The sequence below is a fragment of the Anabrus simplex genome, chromosome X (assembly GCF_040414725.1).
Source record: "Anabrus simplex isolate iqAnaSimp1 chromosome X, ASM4041472v1, whole genome shotgun sequence".
Lineage (NCBI taxonomy): Eukaryota > Metazoa > Arthropoda > Insecta > Orthoptera > Tettigoniidae > Anabrus > Anabrus simplex.
Genome location: NC_090279.1, coordinates 164,851,918 through 164,873,559, shown reverse-complemented (window position 1 = coordinate 164,873,559; position 21,642 = coordinate 164,851,918). Strand labels below are relative to the sequence as shown.

The 21,642-nt window shown below is 41.5% G+C and overlaps 1 protein-coding gene across 2 annotated transcripts in view; it reads left to right on the top strand.

Moving 5' to 3' along the window:
- Nucleotides 1-21,642, top strand: part of LOC136886825 (farnesol dehydrogenase) — a 67,569-nt gene that overhangs the window by 36,661 nt on the left and 9,266 nt on the right. For both annotated transcript variants that reach the window (XM_067159665.2, XM_067159664.2), the window contains exons 2-4: nucleotides 6,190-6,397; nucleotides 10,146-10,275; nucleotides 20,617-20,746. In XM_067159665.2, the coding sequence (XP_067015766.1) occupies nucleotides 6,190-6,397; nucleotides 10,146-10,275; nucleotides 20,617-20,746 (468 nt within the window). The remainder of the gene's footprint in view (nucleotides 1-6,189; nucleotides 6,398-10,145; nucleotides 10,276-20,616; nucleotides 20,747-21,642) is intronic.

The following is a 21,642-nucleotide window of genomic DNA, read 5'->3' as shown; positions in this document are numbered from 1 at the left end:
ATTCTCCTTGAATGCAAGGCATTCATTGCATGCGTTATGATAACACAAAGAACTGTCTGGTGTACGATTTTAGGTTGTTTCAAGTCGAATATTAACGACTTCATCTCTCAGAAGTTCAAAAGGTCCGCGCAACTGTACTGGTTCCGTTGCTTGACTACGTGTGGTGCTGGTGTAGTCTCGCCGTCTACACCACTCTAGGAAGAAAGAGACAGCGAATGGACGAGTTCAGGAAGAAAGGCATTCAATCTTAAAATTGCATTCGGTGGCAGACGTAGTTCTGAAACCCTCCGAACGATGTCGCTGCAATTGAAACTTGGTCAGAATTCGTCACCCTATATCCGTGCTACCCTCTGCCATCTGTTAGCAACTTGGAGAAAGTCGGCATCTTTACAGCGAACGGGACCCACAGATTACCCCCCAGCGAGAACCCAACGTGACGAAACTGACCAATGCCACTGGGGTGACTTACCTCCAGTGCTTGAGTTGTGGCTAACTAGTGAGTTAATTCATTGTATTTTCGGTGTTTTATTATATCTTGCGCAGATGTGGTATTAACGATGGATGAGTCTAAAACGTATATAATTGTAAATCAGTTTGAAAAGCCGGGAGACCCTTGGCTTTTCCCTCGGACTCAGTGAGGGATCCCTCCTCTACCTCCTCAAGGGCAGTGTACTGGAGCTTCAGACTCTGGGTCGGGGGATACAACTGGGGAGGATGACCAGTACCTCGCCTAACCTGCTGTGCTGAACAGGGGCCTTGCGGGGGATGGGAAGATTGGAAGGGATAGACAAGGAAGAGGGAAGGAAGCGGCCGTGGCCTGAAGTTAGGTACCATCCCGACATTTGCCTGGAGGAGAAGTGGGAAACCACGGAAAACCACTTCGAGAATGGCTGAGGTGGGAATCGAACCCACCTCTACTCAGTTGACCTCGGGAGGCTGAGTGGTCTCCGTTCCAGCCCTCGTACCACTTTTCAAATTTCGTGGCAGAGCCGGGAATCGAACCCGGGCCTCCGGGGGTGGCAGCTAATTACACTAACCACTACACCACAGAGGCGGACCCTCGTAAATTTAAAAACAGAAAACAAGAATTGTGTACGCACGTTCAATCCAGAAACTTACAGTAAAACTGTTTGGCTCGAGTTCACCTACATGTAATTAGGGTGAGTAGAATTGAAATTTACTTAATACGTTGTGTTAACTGCATGGTTACTAGTTGCATGCCTCAGTGGAGATTCCAGAATACGCCACTGCAGCATCAAGTTTACAGATGATCCTTACTGGTGCATAAAATGTCTCCAAAGTGCTTCCTTGAAAGTGCGAATAGCGCTTTAACCCCCTGATATTTTCGGGAAGGAGGTTCCACTCACGGCAGGCAATTACTGTGAATGATTTATCATAGATGGCAGTTCTATGGGTAGGTAAAGCAAGGATGGAATTATTAGTGGATCTGGTGTTAAGACTGTGATAAGAGGATAAGTATTTGAAATATGAAGTAAGGTAAAATGGTTGTGAAGAATGAAGGATTTTATGGAGATGGCACAGTGCGACGGGTAGATGGTTATATGAAGGAGTTACGTGGTCATAGTACCGTAGGTTACAGGCGTATCTCACACAAGCATTTTGACCACGTTGTAATCTGCTCAATAACTTGCCTCGAGCGTCTCTATAAATCGCGTCACAATAGTCGAAATGAGGGAAAATGAGGGAAAACCAGTATCGGTCCCTGTGGTTGGTCCGCTTATGTGAGGAACGCCATAGGTTTGCGTTGCCTGTAAATAGCACCGCAGTGTGGGAAACACCATAGGTCTGTGTTACGTGTGCGAATTTCATTACCCGTGAGCAAGGTACGTAGAATACAAGGTAGGGATCACGAGAGAAGTGCGCAGTAGCAAGCAGAGCTGTGACGTCACGCAGGACCCTCGCGTTGAATCTGCTCTGAATGAGGTAGAGGTAGTTCGAATAAGATTCGCTGTACACGCAGAAGCTAGGTGCTAATTATACACGATAGTAACATATCTGTGGTGTATAAGAAACCGTGTGTGTTTATTTTATGTGATAAAACGTAAAAAGCAGTAATAGGGTACACTTTTCAATATGCTTTATCATGTCATTGCAGGGTGCCCACATCATAACAGACACGCTAAGGAACGAAACATACACTTTCATGTATTCCTTAAAGCCACTGACCTAAATGAGTGGTGACAGAAGTAATCAAGTCATTATCGAAAGCTATCTTTCTCAGCTTCGAAGGTTCGGAAGGCTTTATGACCATCCTCTTCCGACAGCTGTGACGCGAAAGGTGAGATCATTGCTTCTTAGCCTCAATGCTTCCGAGGCGATAAGAAATTCCATCTGTTCTCCGGAAGATTATGAAACATTACGCCCAAATATGTTACATGCTACTGATGAACTCGATCAAAACTCGGATATCGTGTGCCAGTCTAAGGCCAGCGTTGAGCCCACAACATCCTATTTTTTACCGGAGGATGAGCAAGGGTTCGTTAAAGCCCTTGAAGAGCTAGTAAAACAGCTCCAAGACAGTCGCGAAACCAAGGATCGTGATGAGCTGCTTGAAAACTTCACAGGCTATATTGTAGCTTTTAGGGTAAAGAAGAAGAACCTCGATATAGAAAACAATCACGGAGAGAAAACAGGTCAAACTACAAGGGGTGGAAATTAGATTTCAAAAAGAGGTCTTTTTTTTTTTTTTTTTTTTTTTTTTTGCAATATGCTTTACGTCGCACCGACAAAGATAGGTCTTATGGCGACGATTGGACAGGAAAGGGCTAGGAGTGGGAAGGAAGCGTCCGTGGCCTTAATTAAAGTACAGCCCCAACATTTGCTTGGTGTGAAAATGGGAAACCACGGGAAACCATCTTCAGGGCTGCCGACAGTGGGGTTCGAACCCACTATCTCCCGAATACTGAATACTGGCCGCACTTAAGCGACTGCAGTTATCAAGCTCGGTAGTTTCAATTTTACCACGGGAAAGAACTGAAAGAGGGTTCTAACATCATCACAAACCTTACGGATATCCTGAAGAAGGAATTCCCCGAAATTTATGAGTTTGCAAGTTGCTTCGTGAGAAGCTGTTCTTTTATTCGAATGGGCGCTTTAAACAAAAGTAGGACATTCAAGAGACCGGCTTTCAGTTAATAAAATACCGATATAGAAAGAAGAAAAGCAAAGAAATTCATTGATGCTAGGGATAAGTGTGTTTGATATTCTTTTTTTTTAAATATCAGCATTACACTTTGTGTATAAATAACCTGTTATTTTTTATGAAAGGCAATTTATTATGTTTTATATGAAACCAGTGCTAAGAATGTTAATATGCAGGCTCATTAATTTATATGGCATATCTAATGTTAACGTGGAGTTTGTCAGTGCCTGGCACTTGGAGGAGAACATTTACTGCACTGTTTGTGTTGTGGACAGTTTCCTAACATTTGCTGTTAGTATTGTTGATAGTGTATATAGTTTCCCAATATTGCTTGTAACAACGAAATTTCTTGCAGTCATCAAGCTTTAATGTTCGCGTCTGTAACTGTAACAATTAGAGCCCCTTGTTATTGTTATCATAGGTGTTGAGAACATGGACATATGGAATGGTCATTCCACTGCGATCACAGTCTTAGCATTGTTACAACCTTTTATACAGATCGAAATACTTCAGAAACGCAGCTGGATTCACACTGTATTTGATCTCCTATTATTACTCTACTGTAATAGTGAAGTGCAGTGCCTTTTTTGAGGTGATGTTAAATATCATTGAAGTTCTCTTATCTCTAACTTGTGGCTAAAACAGAATAGCTTACAGCTGTGTATTAGCCTACCTCATGCAGAACACAAGGCGCTGAGGGTTCACGTGACGTCATCGACGGCCAAGCGTGGTGGGGAGACCTGCGCGTGATCCCTACCTCTTACTCAAACTACCTTGACCCGTGAGTAGTACCATAATGTGTGGAATACTGCGAGTCTACGCTACTTTTGATTAGTACCACAACATGACAAATAGCATGGTTCTATTTCCTAGCGATAAGTACCATTATGAGGGGCCGATGACCTGGCTTTTGGATTCGTTTCGACTACAAGCATCATCGATTCAGTATTGTGCTTTAGACGCAGTCCCTTGGTCAGTAATACTATTGTTTAACGCTAGTTTGTGGGAATGTGGGGCATTGCGGGTCGGATCCTCTGATTGTTGTTTTAACTTCATATCCATCCATTCATTCTTCGTCCTCACGTTTTCGAATTCTAGTCAGTGGAGGTTTATGGATTCTTAAATTGTCATAACATTTCGTCTCATTTCGTACCATTAGGTTTTTTTTTTTTTTTTTTTTGCTTTACGTCGCATCGACACAGATAGGTCTTATGACGACGATGGGATAGGAAAAGTCTAGGAGTGGGAAGGAAGCGCCCGTGGCCTTAATTAAGGTACAGCCCCAGCATTTGCCTGGTGTGAAAATGGGAAACCACGGAAAACCATCTTCAAGGCTGCCGACAGTGGGGTTCGAACCCACTATCTCTCGAATACTGGATACTGGCCGCACTTAAGCGACGCAGCTATCGTGCTCGGTGTGTACCATTAGGGGCCGATGACCTAGATATTAGGCCCCTTTAAACAGCAAGCATCATCATCGTCATCATCATCATGATTTAATTATATAGATAACAAGAGTGCTGGTATTTCACTCCCTTTTATTTCCACAATGTACATCTTTGTAGGAAGACACTGCAGGGCTGTTGTTATAGGAGTAATATAGTTTTATTCTTATAGGCAGATCTGCTAAAATGAAATGCAACCTTTCAGGTTTAGTGTTCTCTCTTGTTGATTGGAATAGAACCCATGATCATGGATCGGACACCACCACTGATCTCCTGAAGAAACCAATTAACCAGTGCACGACGGGTACGACCGCTGTAAAATTCAACGTTTTTATTTAATAATAATAATAATAATAATAATAATATATGGCATCGGTATAGGCTTGGTGGTGACCTGTCTGTCTGTTAGGTCATCAGCCCAGAGGCTGGTTGGATCCTCAAATAGCACCACCAAAGGTTATGCGGTTATAAGGAAACCCCAAAAACCAATGGCAGCACCAAAATGAGGCGTACTGGGCAAGATGAGGAGTGAGGTAGTTTGCCATTGCTTTTCTCACTGGGTCAGAAAGTACTATTGCAGCATGACTTTTTTTTTTTTTGCTAGTTGCTTTACGTCCTACCGACACAGATAGGTCTTATGGCGACGATGGGAGAGGAAAGGGCTAGGACTGGGAAGGAAGCGGCCGTGGCCTTAATTAAGGTACAGCCCCATCATTTGCCTGGTGTGAAAATGGGAAATCACGGAAAACCATTTTCAGGGCTGCCGACAGTGGGGTTCGACCTACTATCTCCCGAATACTGGATACTGGCCGCACTTAAGCGACTGCAGCTATCGATGCAGCATGACTGACCCTATGCGCAGCACCTTTCATAACACTCAGATGACTGCCATTACTCAGCACCACCCATACCCCAGCAACTTCCATATTGTCACAGCCATGGATGTTGACTGGGACTTCGGTGGAAGCTACACTTTGCTCTGGCCTGTGCCAAGAGATGAATGAAAAAGTACTGTATCCATCAAGAAATGACAGCGTTGGTGACCTAATGAGGATAAAATGAATGGCGAAGACGTCATAAATACACAATCCCCAAGCCAGGGGAATTAATAGTATGAGGGGATTGATTCTGAAAATTGAACCGGGGCCATTGGATCAAAGGCGAGCATTCTATCCATTTAGCCAAAAAGCCGGACTTCAATTTGCTCAACCTTAGGCTTCCATCTCGACTGATCAGGTGTTGAGTATTGGCAGTGGCAGAGGCCAGGGCAGTATCTTATGAAGCAGCCTTGACAACACAGCAGGCTACTTCGTTGGCTATTGGCTGCAGCTCAAGACGCTTAAGGCTTGAAGTTCAGTAAACCAACTATCGAAAAGGGGTAACTTAAGTCTGGTGGTAACCCACGTCTTGATCCCAGCATACGCCACTGGAGTGTACATTTAAATTACAAACACTTAACAAAAGATGGTTTAAAAATTAGAGGTATGCCATTTACCAGATGACTGATTCAATTATACTTTCTGTTCCTTGTTATATGCCCTATAGTGTTCCCATACAACATTGCTATGTATTCTGTTTCAGGAGGCTGTGTCTAAGGCTAGGGAGGGAGCCAAGACTCGTAACAGCTATCACCCTAGTAAAGTGCCTGCAGGCAAGTTGTATCCTCGAAAATGTGACGTTCAGAAGGAAGAAGATATACTGGCTACATTCAAATGGGTGGCCGATACACTCGGGAAAGTAGACATACTGGTGAATAATGCTGGAGTGATCGGAGAAGGACCAATAACAGGTGAGTAGCACGATCTCACCAGTGGAATTTGTCTTTTTTCGGCCATTCATAATGTTCCGGGGTTTATCGTGGGAAGCAGAGGTGAAAGAAGGTGCCGGGGTGAATGGGTCTAACTACAATGTCAAGAATTGAATTTAAAACGTAACTAAAGGTTATATTTTTGAAAAACAACAAACTTTACAACTTTTCACTTAGTGAGATAACAATGACATCTCAGGTACAAAATAGCAATTGAGAAACAAGACTCAGAAAAATCCAAGATTTCAGAACTTTAACACTCTTGGGCTACTAGCCCATAGTTTACCATTTTTTGAGCTCCCAGCTCAAATTTTACAGACGAGCATAAATTTGTTCAAAGGGCAGAAATTCCCTAAATTCCTGGAGCACTTGCTCCCAAAATACATCATCTAGCCTTCAAGAGGTATACAGTAATCTTACTTTGAAAAAGAGCTAACAGGCTCTCAGTTTTGCAAGCTTATTCAAGGTGACATCAACTTACAAATTCTGGCCTCTGAAGGCACAACTTACAATAGGAAAATGATTATACAGGGGGTATTTAATACCCAACCTACTGGGCCTTAATGTAAAAGGAAAAACGGTTAAATGAATGGCCCGAACACAAAATGAATGGAGGCGAATACCTTGCACTCCTAGATATGAACACTTAAAACCTAAAGGGCACTATGCCGATGAAACAGGGGCTATTCCCAAACTATGGAGGTGACTCGTATAAGAATAGATTAGAACATTACGGAAAGGAAGAAAACCAGTTACCAAACGTAGTCACCTCAAACCAATATGAAGGGGAGCTCGAGAGGGTACATCACTCTCTATCCCCGATTTACAGTTAAAGATTTTATGAAGTTTTTACATTAGCCGGCTGAAAGTTACATTTTTAGGAAAACTAGGTTACATAGTTAATGATTCGGACCTTTCCCTCAGGTTAAACTGCGGAGCTAGCAAGAAATAAAGATATTATGTGACCATTACCTTGTCGGAGTACTGTTGCCTGATGAAAGAGGCGCCGCCCGCCTCCTGCTTGACACACACACTAGGTCAGACGACGATCAATTGGCCAAGAGACGAGAAAATCCGCAGTTTATAAACCCTCTGGGAAAGTTCGAGACCATTCAAGATTAACTAGCCACACCCTCTCAATTTTATTGGTTCATTTAAAAGTTACACTGAAAACCGAAGAAGAAGAAGAAGAAGAAGAAGAAGAAGAAGAAGAGTGTGATTGGTAGAAAATTAATTACAGAAATTAGGGATTGGCAGGATTCAAAACTGGTGGAAAGAAAAGGTAAATATTGCCAACCCAAAAATAAATGAACATCAATTAGTAATGAATACAAAATTTCTTTAAATCGAAAGTTATTTCACTTCACACCAGGATGCATGATCATAGTTTTTTTGTAGTGACATCTATGGAAGAAAGTCCAAACTTCTTGATGAAAGGAAAACAAAACAAGTAGAAATTCACACAGTTCAGGAAACTTCACAATAACAAAATTATATCATATTTTAGTGGTGACATCTTCTGAGTAAGTTTATAAGTTGGTCTAGTTTCAATTTCCCGGTTTCACCAGTAGAGGAGTTCTTTCAGGCGCTAGATTTAAATGCGCGGCGTTGGGGTGTAGGCTACCTCCCGGTACACATAATATTGATGAACTGGGAATTGTATTCAAATGTGTCAGCAGTTTGTATGTTGAAAACATTTCGTAGCAAAGTGAGGTGGTGGTGGTGGTGATTATTGTTTTAAGAGGAAGTACAACTAGGCAACCATCCTCTATATAACACTAATCAGAGAGGGAAATGGAAGGGATCCGATACTTTGAAAAATGAAGGTATCGGTCAAAGAAATACAAGGGCCACGAAGGGCGTGAAAATGAAAGACTCCCTAGCCCTCGCAAACTGAATAGCGTCGGGGTCGAAAAAGAACAAGAGTTGACCAAGTGAGGTCAGATAGAATAGATGAAAGTGAGGAGCCTGGCACAAGTAAGTGGAAGCAATGCCAGGACTCAGCTGAGGACCCCGTGGTCGCCAACCCACGCTTCGAAGTTCAGAGCCCCCGGGGCCTCTTTTAGTCGCCTCTTACGACAGGCAGGGGATACCGTGGGTGTTATTCTACCGCCCCAACCCACAGGGGGATAGCAAAGTGAGGGTCTCCATACTATGAAAAACATAAAATTAAGCAATTTCCTCAATTGTACCGAAAGTTGGAGGGCTAAAGGGTCCAGAAATGTTTGAAATTGTGAGTCTTGGATAGCTCTATCGAACTAAAAGAACAAATTTCGGAAATTACTTTCGGTCCAAATGCAAATCCGGAAAGAAGCCTAAAATTGCAAATTTCCTTACTCGTTTTTTTTTTCGAATGCTAGGCAAATTAAACTAATTTACATCATTCTTTCTGTAACGTGTTCCTTGGTTCAATGCCCTCAGGCGTTTTTTTTATTTTTGAAAAATGTTCACTCCGAATGTAGCTATAGGGCTTAATTGAAACTCTGCACTGACTCACATTAGCGCTTGTAGTGGTAGAAAAAGGAAAACTGCTAATCTGATCGACCGGATGACGATGATTAAGAAAAGGATTGTATTTCTCGGAATAAATAAAGAATATATTCTCATACTTTATTACATTTTATTTACCTAAAATAAAATTCGTAGCTCATATCGCTAGGATGTTTTCAATAATGAGTTGCTTGGCTGAAGGGATAGAACTGTGAATTGTTTTGATAAACATTGGAACATCGAAGATTGTTGATCTTCTCTCGTTTCCTGAAGACAACTAAGTTTGTCTTTCACTGCTTTAGAAGTATTTTGAGACAACGACGATTTTCTTTTTGGCATGGTATCGGTGCTGATAAAAACGAAGCTCACATCTGCAAATGATACAGTATTATGGCAGCTAATACATCGCAAGAATTACGAGTATGTTGAAGCTAAATCACATTAATATTTTGCCCATGTAAATTATGCTTTTTTGCGCGTTTCTATTCTTTTTTGAGAATATATCACACTGTTAGTTCAAGAACCAGAATTGCTGCTTGCCTTTCCTCCACCTTTAAAACAAAATGCTATCAAGTCTTGCCAAACCTAGGCAAACCTTCAGCAATGTTGAACAAACTTTGACAAGGTTTGAAAATTATTCTTGCGAAGTATTCAACTGAAAGAAACATTTGATGGTGTACAACAGGCATATCGTCGTTACCGGGATTAAACCTCCTCTGTGATAATATTTTTGGAGATATTCTGACCCGCAGCACATGCATTATGAAGAGCGAGAATGCCTGGACAATATTCATTCAATATTGCACGTTAGATTACAGAACTTTACATGAAGAGCGAGAATGCCTGGACAATATTCATACAATATTGCACGTTAGATTACAGAACTTTACATGCCAAAATTCTAAGCTAAAATATTTCATATAGGAGGTCTTGTCCCGGCAGCGACGACATGATAAAACATTTTTAGCATACGAGAATTTGCTACATTAACAAAGAACGCTGTATGCACAGAAATGTTCTTACAGGACGATGCTACCACCTACGCTGCTTTTTTGAATTTATCGAAGCGCAGATGTTTGGTTTATCGCTTCAATTAAACATTCTCAATAAAATAAATTAGCATTCTCCATTTATTGTCCTGACTTAATTTCACTGCTGTATCAGAGGTAGCCTCAGTTCTTTCTGAACTGCATTGGTCATGTAGTGTCTATATTACACAGTTATTCGTGTCTCTCAACAGACACCACCACAGAAGAATGGACTCGTATCCTGAATACCAACGTCCTGGGACTCAGTATTTGTACTCGAGAAGCTGTGAAAATCATGAGATCAAAAGGAGTGAATGATGGTCACATTGTACACATCAGCAGGTAAGTTAATAATAATAATAATAATAATAATAATAATAATAATAATAATAATAATAATAATAATAATAATAGAGCCTCCGTGGCTCAGACGGCAGCGCGTCGGCCTCTTACCGCTGGATACCGTGGTTCAAATCCCGGTCACTCCATGTGAGATTTGTGCTGGACAAAGCGGAGGCGGGACAGGTTTTTCTCCGGGTACTCCGGTTTTCCCTGTCATCTTTCATTCCAGCAACACTCTCCATTCTCATTTCATAGCATCTATCACTCATTAATATAAATCACTTTGGGAGTGGCGACCCCATCGTAATAACAGCCTATATGTGATTCATTCATTACATCCCTGACCCGGTCAAAGACTGGAAAACAGGTTGTAGGTTTTCATTTTTCATTTTCAATAATAATAATAATAATAATAATAATAATAATAATAATAATAATAATAATAATAATAATAATAATAATAATAATAATAATAATAATAATAATAATCGTATGGCCTCAGCTACCGTGTGCAAACATTTTAATTTAACTCCACCTGGCTGTCTGCTCGTCAATTTCGACGTTCCGTAATACTTTAGGCCCACTAGATGGCAGGCCGAGTAAACCGAATCTTTCTTGGGCGTCTATGGCTGAGATTTAATTAATTTTGTCCGGTAAACACCAAATGTTCACCAGAGATTTTTTTACATGCCGACATCGTACGACATGGAGTGTCGAATGGACATTTTTCTGCCCTTTAAAAATACGACCAAATCTGCCCGGTTTAAACTCGGTGTCTTGGATTCCGGAGTTCGATTCTCTACCAATAATCCATTCTTCTCTTCCTTTACGCACCATCTGTTCTTACCTCCGATCTGAGGGTCTTCCTTAAATTTTTTCTTTCCTTCGCATTGTAGGAGATAGTCCTTTGTGGAGCAGGTAAAATAATAATAATAATAATAATAATAATAATAATAATAATAATAATAATAATAATAATAATAATAATTTAATCTTCCTCTTCTTTTCCTACCGCTTTTCCCACACATGTGGGGTCGCAGCTGTGAACTGCGTCGCACATGTGGATCTGACCCTGTTTATGGCCGGATGCCCTTCCTGCCGCCAACCCTATAATGAGGGATGTAATCACTATTGCGTGTTTCTGTGGTGGTTGGTAGTGTGGTGTGTTGTGTGAATATGAAGAGGAGATTGTTGAGACGGACACAAACACCCAGTCCCCGAGCCAGGAGAATTAATCAGAAGCGATTAAAATCCCCGACCCGGCCGGGAATCGAACTCGGGTCGCTCTGAACCGAAGGTTAGTACGCTGAAAATTCAGCCGAGTCGGACAAAATAATAATTATTTAATACGAATAATTAATTGCGTGTGACCTCCAAAGAGGACTAGTGCAGGTATTTCTAGTTGACATCCATAGGCGACCTGCGCGCCTTTGAGGATGGGGCCCTATCTACTCTATCATGAATTTTAATGCTGAGGATGGAACACAAACACCCCGTCCCCGAACCATCGGAATTAACAAAACGAGGTTAAAATCCGTCCGCCACTGTGGGGTAGTGTGATTAGTTGCTTCCCCGGGAGGGCGAGTTCGATTCCCGGCTCTGCCACGAAGTTTGAAATGTGGTACGAGGGCTGGAACGGGGTCCACTCAGCCTCGGGAGGTCAACTGAGTAGGTGGGGGGGGGGATCAGTGGTAGAGTTCCCGAGTTCAAACCCTGCAGAGGTAGTCGGATTTTTGAAGGGGGGGGGGGGAGAAGCCCAATCGCCTTTCCATGTCGTAAGATGCCAGTGAAAAATTTGGTGTTTACCCGGTAAAATTAATTAAAATTCAGCAACAGACCTTCATACAGAGATGCGGTTTGATCTGCTATCTAATAGAGTAAAAGGGATCGTCGAAATTAATGCGAAGGCAGCCAAAATCACATCAAAATGCCTGCACTTTCATCCGTTATATTTGACCTTCCTTGGCCAACTCCATTACTCTTCCGGCCCTGACGGAATGAGTTTGAGGGGTCTGGGAAGTCTTTCAGGTTGACGCTGTCCTTCATGGCCCATCTGCAGTGCACAAAAATGTTTAACATATTCTGGTTCATCACTCTTTTCTTTGCTACAATATGCATTAGTATATAGCGTACAGGTGATGTTGATGATTATTCTTTTGAGAGGAAGTACAACTGTGCAACTATCCTCTATTAACAATAATTAAAGAGAAAAATAGAAGGGATTTAATATTTCGAAAAATTAACCTATCGGCCAAAGGAAGAAAAATGAACGACTCCCTACGCCTCGAAAGCTCTAATAGCATACGGATCGGAAAAGAACAAGAGTTGGCCAAGGGAGGTCGGATAGGATAGATCAGAGGTGATCAAAAGGGCGCCAGTTGTGGCTAGCCCAGTGCGGCCGGGCTGGCGTGACGTACAGAATGTACCAATTCTATTCGTACGGGCTGTTTGCTTTAGTACTTCAACGCACTGCCAGAAAATGATAAACTGAAAAGGATTTTATTCTCTGAATATATATTCAACAAAGCCTTCATAAAACATATATCTACTGTATTTGTTTGCAATCATGTTAACAAAATATACAGTTTATAATTAAGAATAGCGCGCCCATAATCTTGTATCTTTTCTATTCGTACAAGCAAATTGAACACTTGAAATAAACAAAAAATGAAAGGTTCCTGGAACATGTTAATATCTAGTAGAATGTCCCCTAGCCTTTATAAGTGCCTGACATCATCGCCGCATAGAATACACTATTTTTTGCACGTGTCTGGGCTGATTTTCTGCCATTCCTGATGAATCACACTTTTAAGTTCCCCTTCGTACGCACACGTTGCCTACGTATATTCCTCTTCAACGTAGTCAAATGATGTTCGATGGGATTTAAATCCGGAGACTGGGGAGGTGTTCTAAGCTGCTAAGGAATGTTCCAGATCAACCATGTCTTATTAATATCAGCAGTGTGTTTTGGGTCATTATCATGCTGGAACATGTAAGCAAGTGGCATCCCCATTTTTTCCGCACCCTGCTTCACGTTTCCCCCCAGGATTGCATTATAGCCCTCCTTGTTCATTATTCCGTCAATGAAATGTATGTTACCCACACCTCTGGCCGACATACTGAACCCTTGAACTTACCATTCCATCGTTGGTCGGCCACGGCTGCTACAGTAAAACAATCTAGAACTCTTAAATCATGGGTCGTTGCGGGAATAAATTCGGTCGCGATCTTAACCAAACGATGGGGTTCAGAAGAGAGCCTAACTACTTGAAATGAGGAGCAAAATGTGCTTACTAACTTTTATTAGATCGAAATAGCAAGACAACATTATTAATTTAATATACAATCTTGAAAATTAAAAAAAATGAATTATTTATTTTTGAATGTTTCAAACACAGTCACATTGCATAGCGCTGATTTATTTCTTACAATATCGAAGAGTTGCTTCGGAGAAGTTAGTACATTAGTGGACAGCGAAACTGAAAAACTGAAAAAGGGAAGACCTGAAAACCGGGCACCTATTATCCAAACGAGAACTGAGAGTTAATCCACACGATCCGTGGAAAATCTGACTTTCGACAAGTAGAACGCCTGATTTTCTCTCAATTAAGGTTATCCACCAGTCGAATACCCTTTACGGATACGGAACACCCGCGGAATGGACCCTTAATCGAACCAAATTGACTCTCAGTTGCTTTAGATAGGTTGCGAAATATTATGGGAAAGCATGGTGTTCACTACGAGTTAACAGCGTCATTCACAATTGAAATAAAATTCCACCATGTATTTGTCATTCATGACACCCTTAAGTGATAAGGTAATCCCGATGCTAAATGTGCATCACCCAAAACAGCTGTTCGGAAGGAACCAACAACAACATGATCCGTGAGGATCTTACGTTATGTCGTTCTAAAGGAACAAAACTGCGAAATACAGGAAACACTTATTCATCATGCATTTAGAAGAAATGCCAAACATTGAATTTAATTAAAAAGTGGAAAGTCACTTGAAAAGTATTATTATTTAACCGATTTTCAGGTTAGAAATGGTTTTGTTACGCTTAATAAAATTACCAGTCCACATCGAAAAATATTACAACTTTAAGGAATTCTTTCCCTTGAAAAACAATTACTACCATTACAGATCTATCTATTTATTGTCTGTCCCAACACACTACTTATAAAGTGATTACTTAATTAAATTCAACTACGAAAAAATGAAAGTACGACAAAGATTGAAAATAAAAGAGTGTTACTGGCTGACGAATCGAAACCGCATTCGCAACTCAAGTCTCACACTAATACATTGAGTGTCAATATGCACACTATCAAAACGAAACGGACGTCAAAACGACAAACAATTAAGTCCGTAAAATAAATTAACATATCGAAGTCATTAAAGCTCAACACGCACGGAGAATTACAGTAAAAATATTTAATCTCCATCGGGTCGATATCCAACATTTGGGCAACCCTCAATCGCCGATAGCGGCCTCGTTATCTTACGGAACACCAACAGCTGTTGGAGCTACGTACTAGTTGGCCTCATCATAACCGATCTGACCCTCTTCGTATCACATATTTTACTGTAGGTGCTACCTTCGTTCAGGCCACTTCGCAAAAACAAAAGAAACATCTAATCTGAGACTTGAGTGTGTACAGCTGACATCCCAGACCTATCGTCGGGCTCACTTAAAATCTGTACATCCTAACACTAATCTCTATGTACATGATACCTTCCAAATTCTATCGTCGGGCGTGAACTAGGACGTCTCATCATCAGTAACTCCAAGGATAACATGTGACGTCCTAAATCTATCGTCGGGCGTCAAAAATGGGTCGTACTACGCATCCCTTAACATATCAGGCGAACTAGCAATTTCAAACAAACTCTGACATTTCAATACTAAACCTGGTCAGACCAATAACACACAACGGAACAACGTCTCTTACTATTAAACGAATGCAAGTCGAAAAATACAGTAAGTCTCTATATCGTTACAATACGTGAACTCGAAAATAAATATACGTGACGAACAATTCTCCACCTCAAACACAATCTCAGCCTGTGCACTGAAGTTTTAGGGAAGCAATGATAATTCCCAACACACGTCTACCATAGTGGATGCCTTCAAAATAATAATCATCACTACCGCATTAGAAACTCTCAAATCGCCTATCGTCAATTCCAAATATTTATATCAATGACATATCCAGTGAACGAAATTCAATACAACACCAACCGTGTGTCCTAAATGCTCTTTTATCCTTGAGGTCACATTATCTTAATATCCATACGGGCTTTAAGTAACAAATCACTGGACGTTTACTACCAAGATTTTTAACCTTTTACTAGAGTTGTTTTCACTTGGGATCTTACTAGAAATCTACGGTGCTTCACACAGTAGTCGTCTCAAATTTCGGATTGGTAGCGGAAAACACTACAGCCTGTCTCAACACAGCCTGTTTCCTAAATACTTCCTCGGTAAAATATAGCCTGTCTCAAACTCATTCTCCTCGCCTTATTCCAGCGGTATCACTTAAAATCCAGGCTTCATTTCATCTTCAATATTCCTATCCCTCTCATCTCCACATACATATAAATTCTTCGCTCCCAATCCCTTTTCTTATATTTCCAAGACCCTTTTTCATCATTCAATCCTCCGGTGAAAACAACAACCACTATAAAACACACCTCTTACTTTACTGTTATTATGACTTTCGGACCTCGAGAATCCAAGACCACACCGCGATTGTTCGTATCATTGATATACACGATGTCTCGAAATTTTACTTCCCATGAATAAATGTAACTCTATCGAATTTCACTGAAATTTTCTCTGAATGCCTGCGATCCTTGTAAAACATACAGGTTAAATGCACTTTTAACATAGAAAAATTTCTTTATCCCGCGGTAGACATTATTATTATTATTATTATTATTATTATTATTATTATTATTATTATTATTATTATTATTATTATTATTATATTAAACATTTCCGAATTCAACTGATCTTTGAAATTTAGATATTCGTCACGACTAATTTACACTTGTGACTTTCCAAAATTCCACGCTTTGGACAATATCTCACTGAACATTAACACCAAATTTTAAACGTCGCATTTTATAGTTTCTTGACGTGAAATTTGCACACTGAAATTTTCACATGCTGACCAAAAATTACAACGCCTTTCGCCTGACAATTACCAATATCAACCCGACAATCATCTTGAAAAATTTGTTGGGACAGAACAATAACATCTAACTACGACATAATACAAATATAGACAGACCTGCACAATAGAGTCATTCCCAGTATTCTGGCTACATCGTCGCCAGCTGACCTCTTGCTCTTAGCCGTACATTTTCACAAATAACATTATCATTTCCAACATCTCACTCTTACAAACACTGCCTTTTTCACAGGATACAAAAATTACCACACAAATCACGCACTTTCTCTATAATTTACACCACGAACTTCCCTCGTTCTTCAGTCAACTGCGACTGTCTGGCTCGTTCCCAGAGTTGTCTCTCTCTGTTACTCCAATAAAACAGGTGTTCAACAGATAAAGGGAGCAGAACTACTCTGAATAGCTTCCCCCAACTCTCTTACCACTTTCAAACGTACATGAGATGATATAATAAAATCTACTGTGTATATTTTAACAAACGCCTACACTTTCATAGTTCGTCGGCAAACGTTCAGAACTTTCAATCACCTTCTCTGGCTAACCGAGTATGTGGACCTCAGCCACGGACATGTATTTAGTTATTTGTAGATCAATCTGGCGCAATTTTCCACTGACGACGGGCGTAAGCTCCCGCGGCTTCAAGACCCAGATCGACACTGAAAAATATACGGTGGGGGGTTCCTTTTATAATCCCAGGAGGGACGCTACCCACACTATTAAGCTTGATTGCGTAATCCGCCAATTTTGCGTCCAATAGACCGATTTTTATGAGACTTGTTCGAGACTTCCGGACAGGCTTGTAATTATTTTAGATGTTATTCTTATAATTTTACCACACTCACAACAGGGGAAATAAATTATTTCTGCCCGTGCGTTTCGCGCGTTTTCTTCATCCCTTGACCTTGGCACGTGTAGCTAGTTCACTGATCTGACACTAACATGTACTTAGGCTTAACTGCATTTATGATTTTCCCTGGGGGCTCTGTCTTCACGTAGGGTTTACGAATAATTTAACTTATTTATTTCTTTATTTACTGTATTGCCAAAATCCCTCGTTATATAGAATTCCATGAATTTAAAGAATTATCGGGCACTCGAGGTTCGCCGAGGTGTCACGGTATTTCACGAGCTTGCCGTGAGTGAGATCATTCCCACGCGTCATCGGGGCTCTTAGGAGCGCAACATGACTGCCCTCAAAAATAAAAGTAGCTTGTTGATACCAAATAAATATTGAGAAAAAAATATTTCTCACCGTAGAATTATGGGTTCAATACAGCCCCAAAGCATTACATACAGGCCACAGTATTTTACAGTTGGGAGTGTATTCGCCACATCATTGTCCGTACCAATTTTTCTCCATATTCTGTGGATGCCATCTGACTCAAATAGGTTTATTTTTGTCTCATCAGACCAGATAACATCATTCCAGAATTCGTTTTCCTTTTTTATATGCTCCTTTGCGAATGCCAGTCTAAGACGTCTGTTTTTTCTACTTACATATGGCCTTTTCCGAGGGATTCTTCCATAGTACCCATGCCGATACAGGATCCGACGGATAGTGGAGTTGTTGATATTCTTTCCAGTTCGTTCCTCCGTGAATTGTGTCAATAATGGTGCACTTAATTTGGAATCTGTCTTTATCAGCCGAACAACAAATCGTTCTTCCCTTTCGGTTTAACACTTTCTCCTGGGTTTCCTTGGCTTGTTCTTAACAGTGCCTTTGTATTTAAGTTTATCAACCACATATTGCACCGTAGAATGTGTTCTATTGGCTAGCTGCCCAATCTTTCGTAATGAAAATCCTTTAAGTGCCTGTTTATGTACAGTGTTCTTAAGCTCCGTACTTAACTCTGCACTCGTACCCATGTCCACCACAGATACACTAGGAAGGAAAGAAACGCACTTGAGCAGACGTATGCCGTCACTGAGACTTTTCCGTGCATCGCAAACAAACAGTGGGCATCATCCTCTCCATGTGTACGAATACAACTGGTACACGCATTTGTCGATACCGGCACATTCATATAAAATATTCTTGCCTGTATGGAAATAAGTATGGTTTTCACTAACGAATTATCATTGACAAACTATGTTTTTACCCGTAAAGTAGGTTTTATTTCAATTTTCCAGTCGTTAATGTGAATATACGAGACTCGATAAGAAACTGAAGCCTGTACGAATAACAGAGACACATACTGTAAATGCGGGCAGCTTACGTAGCAAGCATACGTCACAGCGAGGCGAGGGAGCGAACACACTTGAGAGGGATATGGAGCGGTGACGTTCGAAGCTCTCCTCAATTACTCAGTGAAATGTTGGTAACGTGGATTTCTGTCCTCTTTCTTTCATTATTGTTTGCCTCCATTTCAAAGTCGGGTATCGCCACAGCGATCGAGACTGGCCTATATCCTTTCACTTTACCCACTCTTTCCACATCGTCTATATCCACTTCACTAAAATTAATTTTCATTTTGTTCTGTATCACATCCGCCACTTGTACACTATATCCACTGTATTTTCCTGTCTCCCTCCTGTAAACCGTAGATGAAGATATTTTTCATCGCTCGTTCCTGGCATCTTATTGCCTCTTCTCTCTTCACCTTCTCCAGCTCCTCTTCCAAAGCTTTCATGTTCTTTCTCAAAACCACTACTTCTTCAGCGTTATCTTCCGTCTTCATTCTCAACTTGTCCATTTTCTCCTCCACTGTCCTCCTCATATCCTTAATTTCCGTCGAATGCTCCTTCATTAGCTCCTGACGGATTTGTTACTTAGGTGACATCCAATGACTAGTCCACGTTCGAAGACAATGAGCTCTCCTGACCGACCCCTTCTGCTGTTATTGCTTCTCTACTGACAACACATCCAAATCCAAACTCGTGTAATAAATGTTGAGACCGCCGACCTCAAAAAAGGATCCTATATCCAACGACGACGGGTTGGATGATTGCTTGTTTCATTGGTTGAAGTTCTGGCGAATTTACCATCTCGATGGTGTCGAAGTTTTGTCTTTAGCTTGCGGTGATTTGGAAGGGTAGGAGGTGCGATGTGCGTGGAGTAATTGAGATATTGTGTTGGAGGTGAATTTCTACCAATGATCGTGACGAGATTGTTAGAGGAGAAGGGGCTATTGGGGCTTTAGAACATGGCGCATGAAGGAATGGGCCATCTGTAGGCTACTGGTCCGTTTATGAGGGCTATGAGAGACTGCGTGGAATGCCGCGTTTGTATAGGCATCCCGTGTTTAAAGAGAAGGGGAGGTAGGGGCCTGGAATTAGTACGAGTTTGTCAGGAGAGAAAGTAGTAACTTTAAAAGTTCTATGGTAGGGTGAGGCTGTGTGACTTGGTTTGTCGCTACTGGAGGTTGGGAGTGAGTTTGAGGCTTAGCTGAGACGAGGGTTATTAAGAGAGTAGTTGAAGTCTTAAATTTAGTCGACGGCGGGTATACTGCGCCTTAATAGCGTTCTTGAAGAAGCGGCAGCCAGGGTACGAAGCTACGTGATAGCTGAGACAGTTCCCACATTTCGCCTGGTCCCTCGGTACCTTGCAAGACGGAGTGGTGATCACCACAATGGTTACAGCGGGTGGCGTTCTGACATTCAGCAGCTGAGTGGTTCATCTGAAAGCAGTTATAGCACATTATTAGCAGAGACTGTTGGACGTTAGGTTTTCTGGGAGTGGTTCGAGTTCGCACCCTGATATAGGTGTTGGCTTGATTTGTGTTATGGACCAGTGAGGGTGCTGACTGAACAGGTGGTGGTGCGGCTGGTTGTACGTTGGTATGTATGGCTTATGGGATTGTGGTGTGAGTGGCTGAGGTTCCTGCTTGAAAAATGTGGAACGCTTCACGATTTTGCGGGTCATCCTCGCGCAATGCTCCCCGCATCCTTTTATATTGGTGGGCCCCTCCGTTTCTCGTGACATCTAGCATTCAAATTCCTCATTACATGAGGATATGCGGATGATTTTGATCCAGTAGTGCATAAAATAGTGACCAAGTTTACTTTTTGAGCAGTGTGTTTTACAGGGAATGGTTTTCCCATTCTACCTCCTCTTTCCACAGCAACTACCAATACAACCTCTCGTAATCAAAGTCACGAGTCCACCTTCGGTTATTGTATTTTCTTATGTGTGTTTTCTTTACAGCGTTGCTGGTCATATGCCTCCTTTTTCTGGCGATTCTGCCATGTATTCTGCATCCAAACACGCCGTGAGGGCACTCACGGAGGGACTGAGGAAGGACTTCGTGGAACACAAGGAGAACATCAAGATCACGGTAAGTTATGACATCCCTGGACAACTGAAGCATGGTCTAGTCCAGGGCCTCTCAAATGCCCAAAATCTCACGCGTGCATACAGCGGCGCAGCGTTCCTGTGCACAGTGCATCGGTCCCGCTCGGCTCGCCTCGGACCAACGCTTCGTCTCTGGGCTACTCGGCTAAGTTCGGCTCAGCTCGGCTCGGATGTGGAGCGCTACGGAACGAGTGAGGAAGAGGGAGACAGGGGGAGCGAGAGAGACAGGCGTGGAGAAAGAGAGACACAGCGCTATTGCTCCAAATCGAGGAGTGGGGGCCTGCAGTCTGGTCAACCAAGCGAAGTCGTCTAGTCTATATAAATAAAGTCGTAAGACCGTGTGTCTGCACATTGAATATTTTGGCGAAATTTTTATACAATTATCCATTTTAGGTGTGATAATGACCATCTGCGTATTTTTTTTACTTTGGTGTCTTTGTCGGTTTGTCTTTGGAGTTCTTATAATTTAAAAACTACTGGATATATTTCTACCAAACTTCATGTATAGAATCCACCTGACCTTTGATAGGTTTTAGGGTCAATATCATTTATAAATCTCTGAATGGACTGGGGGTTTATAGCAAGATCGAAAAAGTGATTTTACCCTCCCACACAATATACATGACAAACCTTAATGGAAATCAATTTCTAAAACTTTTTTTCTCATGTGCATCTTTTCGATAGGAGGATTAATAATGGAGATATCATTAACGGACGGTTTTAAGTCTTTTCGATAGAACTGAAATAAGAAATGTTTCATGAGACTTCAGCCATAGCGCCACTCCAGGCTTCAGATAAACTACAATATATCCGAGGATTAGGGAGAATTTCACACAACTTCGGACCAGACACTGTACCGTTCAATAGCGGCGGCTGGTG